Raw genomic sequence first — 9,328 nt, forward strand, 5'->3', positions numbered from 1 at the left:
AGTTTATATTGAGTGTTGAAATTAATAATATTATAATAACCTTAGTTATAAGAACATGACTGACTTCACGAGTTGACCCGGGATCTAGATTGATCCAAGTTTAAGAAAAAACAGAGGAAATATTAACTTAACTTAGCTTGATCAAAAACCAGCTCAACCCGAGATAAAACACAGGTCAAAAACCCATTGAATTTTTTAGGAAAAAAAAACTTTGGTCAACCAAGTTGACTCTCCTGGCCCGTAACTTGAACCTTGTCTCGAGTCAACTCTTAAGTCGGGTTTTAAAACTATGATAATAATTATTTTTATCCATACATTGACTTGAGTCAACTCATGTTAACCCTCTCTACCTATGACCTGGGTCTTATCCCGTTTGATCATCGAGTCGAGTTTTAAAACTTTAATAATAACAACTTTTTATCTTTACATTGACCTGGGTTAACCTTCTTGATTCATGACTTGGGCTTTGTCTTAGATTGACCCTTAAATCAAATTTTAAAACTATAATAATAATCACTTTTATTTTATATTGATCCGAAGTCAACCCGGATTGACCCTCTTGACACATGATCCAGGCCTTGCCCTGGATCGACCCTCAAGTCGAGTTTTAAAATTATAATTATTTTTATTTTTATCTTTATGTTGACCTGGGTCAATGATTATCTCCACTTGTGCCCCGAGTTTTACCCCAAATCGACTTTTAAATTGAATTTTAAAATTATAATAATAATCACTTTTAGTATAAGAATAAAAGTAGTTATTATCATAATTTTAAAAATCTAATTTTAATGTGTTTGCTCTTGACCAGTAACCTGAGCTTTGTCCTGGATCGACCTCCCAATTGAATTTTAAAACTTTATCCTGCATGTTTTAATAGAATAGTTTTGAAGTTAGAGTTTTTTACAATAATATTTTAAAAATAAAATCAAAAATACAAAAATTCACTTTAAAATTATTTCAAAAACAATTTTATTTTTATATCTTTATTTGCCTTTTCAATCAAACACACGCTACCTTGATGACAAAACCGAGTCTCTTGTCTTCCACACTTTCTTGATGAAGTCACGCGGTAACTTGGGATAGATCAATGAATTTGATTCCTTCCTTGTACTATGCTCGAATTGCATGAAATTAGCATAATGTTTTTGCCAAGTGCAGCAAAACCCGCAATTGCAAAGTGCAAACATGGGGTTCAAACTCAAGACATCATCACCTCTGCTTTCTGCTTGAACTGCATGAAATTACCACAAAATTTTTTCCAAGTGCCAAAACAAATGATCAATTTATGTAGAGAGACACGCCACCTATACATAATGGAGCTCACGCAGTTACATATCAGAGCACAACTCCATCAAGCCGGGGAGATAGCTTTGCAAAAAGATCATGGCTGGCATTGACATTTTGGAGCTAATGGTGACATTAGACAAACAGAATTACAGAAATTTCTTTTACTTTCTTTTTCGTTTTTTTATTAGCAAGTAAACTAGACAGCAAAAAAACTCATCGCTTGAGCTAAAATAATGGACTTGCTCGAGTTTACAAAGCAACTAAGTCTGCAATAGGCTACATGAAAGAAAAAGTTTCGCCTACATGACAAAGTAAAAAGGATACAAAATGATCCGGCTTCTAACGCAGCCAGAACAACAAAAATGCTATTACTTCCATCAACTAACAGAACCCCAAAACTGAGAACTTCCGGTTCCCCTTACAATCGGAAGGACAGATGATACCCAGAAATCAATAGGTGCCAGTAGGATCAGGCTAAAACACCAGCTTGTAAGTTCAAAACATATCCTCATATTACATGCTGGAAATTGTCAAAAGTGTTCTTGTAGTGACTCTTCGTTATCCCCAGGCACTTCAAATTATTGATGACGTCTTTTAAGCAACATTCGTTCAGAAAAGACAAACCAACTCAAGAGGAAAAGTTCAGAAATTTAACTCAAGAGGAAAAGTTCAGAAATTTATTGATCTTATGCTTGTAATGCATTTCAAAACCAGAACAAGCAAAACAAGGTAAACAATACCTATGAAGGTGCAATGTGTAGATATCTTCTCTCATAAAGACCGATAATTTGGTCAGCTACAGCCCACATAATGGCTTGACCAGGAGGTATTCTCATAAGCCGAGGCAGCAGTCCCTTCCACAAGGCAAGAAGCCCTTCCTCAGCATATATTGTTCTGATAGCGTGTACCATGCCTTTGTACTTCAATTCACCCCCTTCTCGGCTTTGAGCCATTAGCCTTGTTTTGACAACATCAAATGGACCAGTGCAAACTGGACCCGCAGTTCCAGCAAGAAATCCAGATATCATAGACTGCCATGGTTGGAGAACTCTCCCATCACCTTCGTGTTTCTTCCACAAGAGTACATCAAAAGCATTTTTGGCTGTAAACATGGCTGCCTGGTTTGTCCCATTACGCATGACAGTTGGGGCAGCCCCTGCCCAGAGCCCAAGAAAACCTTCTTCACGGATGATCGTACGAGCACAATGTATGGGACCCTTGTACTTCAGAAGCTCATGACTCAGCCCTTTCTGCTGCTGCAGTCTAATTTTTACAACCTGCACCAATCAGAAATCAGATTAAATTCAAAGGCAATCACCTTTTTTCCCTGAAGAGTTTGTGTAGATAGCTGCTACATTTGATGTAAATCATATTAAATTCAAAGCTAAGCACCTTTTTTTTTTCCAGAAGAGGTTTGTATAGATAGCTGATACATCATTCATCAGATGTAGCAGCACCATACAAAAACAGAAATCCTTATGAATAAAAATCCAATTGCTCTAGCTAAGAGATCAATCTTGGCACAATGGCCAGCCATAAAACCACATATGCACCGAAATCATGAAAATTATATTTCTTTTTTTAATCCCAATTTCCATTCAAGTCAGCATACCTTCTGAGGATATAAGATTCCTCTGACTGGGTTGCTGCACAGATGAGGCATGTGATTGGTAGCACTTTAGCAGCTAATAAATTAACTCTATTAATGGCTGTCTAATTCTTTTGTATCAAGGAACAGTGTGTACCTGGGTTAGTGATATTATTTTTAATTTCCTGGTTAGCAAGTTCCAAGTTGATCAGATGAAAAGTTACCTTGGGAAAAAGCTTAGTGACCTCAGTATATCAGACAAATGTAATTCCATGGAGCCATGGATTGTTCAGTCAACTTTAGATTTTAACATTATTATCCAACTTAAGAGAAATACATACTGATAGAAACAAAAAATTTAAAGAAGGACAAGGAGATGAGGCTTGGGGGAGGTGGGATAGGGCATCTAGGAACCACGGCACCAAACCTGAGAGTAAAGTCTCATACTACAATTGCATCATAGTTTGCTTCCCCTCACACATAAGAGGTCCAAACTCTTCAGGAATCAGTAAAACAAGCTAGCATCAAAAATAAGGGATGGCCAAAGCAGAACCTAGGTGGTTGGCCCTCCGTAAATGGATTTCCAAAACTGTACCATGATAAGTTGCACTTTGTGAAATCTACAATCAATAAAAAATAAACTGCAACTCAGTTTTTCAGAACAAAAAAGAAGCACCCCCGCAACAAATATCATGATCCTGCATGTGTAAATGAATCTTGATTCATCTACTTTCATCATATACTAAGGCAAAATCCCATGTCAAAACACTCCACTTAACTAGATCAAGAGAAGGTCTATTTTTTTTCTTTTCCCCCAATTACTACCCGCATCATGAAATATCCAATATAATTCCTCTTAACACTTCCACTTTCAAAAATTTCCTTGTTGCAGAACTTCAAAAAGAAAAGGCTAAAACACTCATGTGGTTGCCCACTCAAATATAAAGACTCAAAAGTCCCCTTGAACCCACTCGGTAACATAAATACTAGACTATTAATAACCCGTCATCTCACAAGCCATACCCCATTGCCATTTCCCACTAAACTAATAAGAACAAGACTGGGAAAACCAAGTACTAAAAGCTGAAACATGAGCATCGAAACAAAATCATCCTGAGAAGCAAAATCTCAGAAGAAAAATCAGATTCAAGTACAAGGAACATTCGTTAAACATCAAATTTCACAGTTCTCACTAAAACAAATCCGCAAACAGACATTCACTGACCTCAAAAGGAGTAACAATAGCAAGGGCCTCAAGAACTCCAGCACCAAACCCGGACATCAACCTCCCTTGATTACTCAACTTGCCAGTTTCCGAATCCTTAAACGCGGACTGAAACACCGCATTAGACCCCATACGAAGCGCATATTTCAAGGTCAGGTGAGTAGCAAACGGTGTCAGCCCTTTCCATAAAGCCCGGACCCCTTCCGTTTTCACAATCGTCGACCCACAATGGATTATTCCCTTGTAATTCCCACTCCTATCGAGCTGCAATCTTGTCTTGATAACATCAATTGGCTGCAAGCAACTCGCCTCTACAGCCCCTCCTAAAGAACCTGATATAGCTTTCATGTATGGAGGGATTGTTGGTTTCTTGTCATTTGATGATTCTTGGCTCATGGCTTTGAGATTCGGGAACCAGAGGAGGAGGGGTTTTGCTTGTTGAGTTTCTTGGGGGGTTTTGTTTGCAGCCAATGGAGAAGAAGGCGTGGGCTTTCAAAATTCGAAGGATGATGAGGAAAACATGCCCGAAGAGTTTTGTAGCTTTTGTTGTCCGTGTTTGACAGAGTTTTGACGTGGGTTAAAAGGGTTTATTTTTTGTCATGGAAAGTAATTAAGCTGTGGTTTATTTATTTTAATTATACAGTAGGATTAATTTTTAAAATATTTTTTTAATTAAAAATATTTTAATATAATATTTTTTTAATTTTTAGCATTTATTTTTTACATTAGATATCAAACAATATAAAAACATAAATAAAAAAATAATTTAAAGTAAAAAATATATAAAAAATTTTAAAATGTAAAAACAACCATATTTTTAAATGAAATTGAATTGTTGCATGTATCAACTCAATTTTTAGCATGTTCAAATTAAATTGGATTGTCTTGGATTCATTTTTATCAATATTATATTCAACTCCAATCCAATTTATATAGATGTAAAGATTCACTGATTTAAGAGTTTTTTTATTTTAAATAAAGAAAAAAATAAAATAAAAAACCTTAAAAATAGTATTATTTGATGTAACATTCACTTTAAATTAAAAATTCACTGTCACAGTAAACTTAATATTACAAATGATTTTTTAAAAAATAATATATATAAAAATAAAAATGTAAACAAAATGTTTTCCCATCAATTATTACAGATAGTTCTGATCAGGTTAGAGTTTTAGAGGTGCTTGACATGGTTATTACTAAAAATATTAAAAGACTTGAAGTGAAATCATTTACTTGTTTATATAAACGGTAAAGTAGGTTTTTTTATTTATTTATTTTATCACTTAATATTTAACTTATTTTAAATTGAATTTATAATTTATTTTAGTTTATTTATTACAAAGTTATTACAATTTCAAACAAGCATCATGTTATTTAATTGATGCTTGATTTTATTACTTAATTTGTTTCTTATAAGATTATACTTTTATTATCGTATAATTAAGTAAAATAGTTTTGAAAAAATAAACTTATTAAATCTAGTGGAGTTCATGATTTAAATTGTAAATTTGACGGGTCAAGCCACGAATCGAGATTAATCTAATTTATTGCCATCTCAAAATTAAAAAAGAAAAGAAAAGAAAAGAAAAAAAAGATAGGTGATCTTGAATTATTTATATTAAGCCAAACTATATTGTTACTATTTATCAAGATTATTTTTATATCAATTAAATTGATTGAGACACTTTAAAATAATTCTCATATGATTTGATTTAAAACTAAAATTAGATAAAATTTTAAAGTATAAAATTATAAAATTTACCCTTGTTAGGTTAGATTTAATAATAATATTATAGAGTAAGGTTGTTAAAAAAATATTTTTGACACGGTATGAAAAATACAAAATAAACTCAGATCGTAAAAATATAAAATCATAAGGAATTTTTTTATATATACATAGTTCAATCATCTTAAAAATATATGGTTCAAATAAAAATTTATATATAGTTCAAATTAGCCTGGTAATAAATCCAAACCAAATATAATATGATTCTAATTAAATTTTTGTTAAAAAAAGTATCATAATACATATGTTATACATAATAATTTATATAATCCAGAAACATGCATAGAGAACTCGTAAAATGTTTTCCTCTCAATTTTACTCGGCAATTCTGTTTTTTCTTTTTTTGTTTTCCTCCCCATTTCTAAGAGCATAAAATAAATATATGAATAAATTGAACATATTTTTTTTACTGAATTTGCCATCAATAAAACAAACGAAAAGGAGACAGAGCATAAACGAGAATATGAATTTTTGAATAAAAATTAATTACCAAATCAGCAAATAAAAAATTACATATATTTTTATTTAAAAAACACGTTTAACTAGTTTAAGAGGACATTTATTTGCGTGGTTGCTTCTGTATTTAAAGCAACCACAACAAACATGATGTTTAGTTCCACGAAAAACACAATTTAATTTTAGTGAGTCCCATACAATTTCATGTTTTGGACGTGAATTTTGCAAAGCAGCTCATGCCTGCTTTGCAAAATTCTGTGTTTACGTGCACAGTGCAATTCACTTACATTGTCTACGCAAATAGTGCAATTCATTTGCACTGTTCGAGTGAACTTTTTTTTTTTGCTTCAGTGTGTTTAGTTTTTGTATTTTTTTTAAAAAAACTAGTTTAGAATGAATTAAATTTACTCGTATTGTCATGTAAATAATATTTTTTTCCCGAAAAACTAGTGTAGAGTGAATTAAATTCACTCGCACTGTAATATCAAATCAATTTTATTCCTGATAATATTTTATTTAATTTTATTGCACGCTCAAAAAATAATAGAAACTGTAATTCTTGTCGAATGAATTTTGTAAGTAATGGAATTGTAGATAGTTTAATAACATAATAAAAAATATTTTATATAAAGTATTATTTATTTCATGAAGTAATAACAATAGTTAAATCTACAACATTTAAATTAAAAACCATTAATTTTAATATATATATATATTAAAATTATTTTATAACTTTAATTTTAAAAGCATTCTTAATCAAACACATTAAACTACTTTTTATTTAACCTCAATTTCAACCACAGTTTTAACCAAACATCTATTTTTTTAAACCAATCTCAATTAAAAAAAAATTTATAAAATAATTTTTATAAAACCACAACCACAACAACTATCGCAATACTAAATACGCTATAAATTTCTTCTTAAATTTATACGCAACCCGCACTCATGAAAATTGCACTTTTTTAAGAAATTCGATAAAAATTCCTTCACTTCAACTTTTCTCTCTTCTTGATTTTTCTTCGTTTAACTATTGCGTTTTTGTCTTTTATGCCTATTTGGTTGCAAAAAAATCTTAATTTTATTTGACTGTTGGATAACAAGAGTCTCCATGAAATTACTTTCCTATCTTGTTTGAGTAAGGATTACTGGTGAAGATCTTTTCATGTTTAATGTATTAAAATATATTGTAATGATATTTTTTTATTTTTAAAAAATTATTTTTAATATTAGTATATTAAAATGTATAAATTATATTAAATTTTAATTAAAAAAAATTAAAATTTTTAAAAGTACAATTTAAGAACAATTTCGTGCCGCCATCGTAACCAATATCAGTCCTCTTTTTTCCTCTCAATAGTAATTATTTTAAAAAAATATTTTGTATTTAAATTCTTAAAATATTTTAAAGAAACAAAAACAAACAGCTCTACGGCTGCAGATGTACTTTTTTGTTTTTTTTTATGTCAAAGCTTTTCAAAATAGCTGGCCCTACAAGCTCATGGCTAGAGTAGCTAGTCAAATCCGTAATGGATGACTTACTTAGAATAGACTTTGCCTCCTTCAAAAAGGCACTTTAACATAAAAATTAGATATGCTGCTGAAATAGTAAAATCGGTATTAAAATTATAAATTTTTGTGATTTTATTGATTTTACTTGATTTTAACTTAATTTTATTAATTTTTAAGTTTTTAAAACAATTCTTAACTCATAAAATTATATGATTATACAAATTAAATCGTAATTTTAACAACTTTACTATAAAGTATTTTGTGGTCATATTTTTTTTATTCAACTTGTAATGCAACGTGCCTTGGAAATATAATTAACGTTTGGATTTTGGTTTGATTTTTTTTTAGTTTTTAAACTAATTAAATTGTATTTCAAGATTGAAAATGATATATGCACTTTGTTAAGATGATTTTTCCAAGGCTTTTCTGTGAAAAGAAAGGGGAATAAAGTTTCGAGGGGCAAGGACGGCAGATGGTGCGTCGCCCTGCTTGGTTTCTTTTAATTAGTAAAGGGCCAGGTTCTCGGGACTTGTAAACCAGGCCCACATCATGCCAGGAGCCCCTGGGCCTTGTCTATTTTTTTTATTTTTCTTTATTTATTTACTTTTCTCATAGATTTTCTATAAATGATTATTTTTTTATTTTTTGGTAAAGTAAAATTATTTAACGTTATTTTAATGTGGAATTTCTTAGAGATATGTTTAATTTTTACTCAAAAATCTAAATTAAACCACTAGAATGTTCTTTTATTGGAATTGAAATGAATACAATTACATTTCAAAACGTTCAAATACCACAAAATAAAATGAAAACCATTAACTATCAATTTTTATTTAATAATAATAATAATATATCGGTCTAATAAAAAATATATGATAATTTTAATTAAACTTGATGAAGTTTACTTAGAGAATTGAGCCCTTTTTAAAACTAATAATTAGATTTACATGTTAATAACATATCATTGGATTTGAAAATAAACTATAAAACAAGTCTGGGGCTCAGAGAATATCAGACCTTTTGGTTTTTAAGTCAGCATACGTAAAAGAAATAATTCTTTAAAGATTAGTCAAGGATAGGAGTAATAAACTTGTAATTTTAAATTCAAGTAATGTGATTGTTAATATGATGGTCACTATATATTTACATGATTATTAACTTTAAAACCCATGAAATTAGTCGTGATACGCACAAACTAAACTGAAAAAATAATAATAATTTTTTAAAAATTGTTCTGTGTTTATTTCCAAAGTCTAGAAAAAAAGCATGGAAAGAGTAGAAGTAGAGAATAACGAACAAATAAATTAAAAACCTTTCTATAATGGTTCATTGACATTTTATATGGCCATGGACCACTTTAATTTGCATGGAGACGAGGGTCAAGGAGAAAAAAACTATGTGTTATATATTCTAGAGTCAATCATTTGGAATAATATTATATGATGGATGATGATTTACTATGAAGTTAAAAAAA

General features: G+C 30.5%; 1 protein-coding gene across 1 annotated transcript; it reads right to left on the reverse strand.

The window, feature by feature from the left end:
• Positions 1-1,484: 1,484 nt before the first annotated feature.
• On the reverse strand, positions 1,485-4,658 carry LOC133676804 (mitochondrial succinate-fumarate transporter 1). Its single transcript, XM_062098549.1, has 2 exons — positions 4,101-4,658; positions 1,485-2,564 (listed from the first exon to the last, which is right to left on the reverse strand). Exons 1-2 carry the CDS (start codon positions 4,494-4,496, stop codon positions 2,028-2,030), a joined length of 933 nt encoding a protein of 310 aa, XP_061954533.1. The 5' UTR covers positions 4,497-4,658; the 3' UTR covers positions 1,485-2,027.
• Between the last annotated feature and the right edge of the window lie 4,670 nt (positions 4,659-9,328).

This window comes from Populus nigra, chromosome 17 (genome assembly GCF_951802175.1).
Source record: "Populus nigra chromosome 17, ddPopNigr1.1, whole genome shotgun sequence".
In the NCBI taxonomy this organism is placed as follows: domain Eukaryota; kingdom Viridiplantae; phylum Streptophyta; class Magnoliopsida; order Malpighiales; family Salicaceae; genus Populus; species Populus nigra.

What these genes read in the sequence shown, in the direction of transcription:
- LOC133676804 (XM_062098549.1), bottom strand. Translation starts at nt 4,496, where the DNA reads ATGAGCCAAGAATCATCAAATGACAAGAAACCAACAATCCCTCCATAC. An exon ending in CTATTGTTACTCCTTTTGAG is followed by an intron (nt 2,565 to 4,100) that starts GTCAGTGAATGT and finishes TGATTGGTGCAG; the next exon opens with GTTGTAAAAATTAGACTGCA.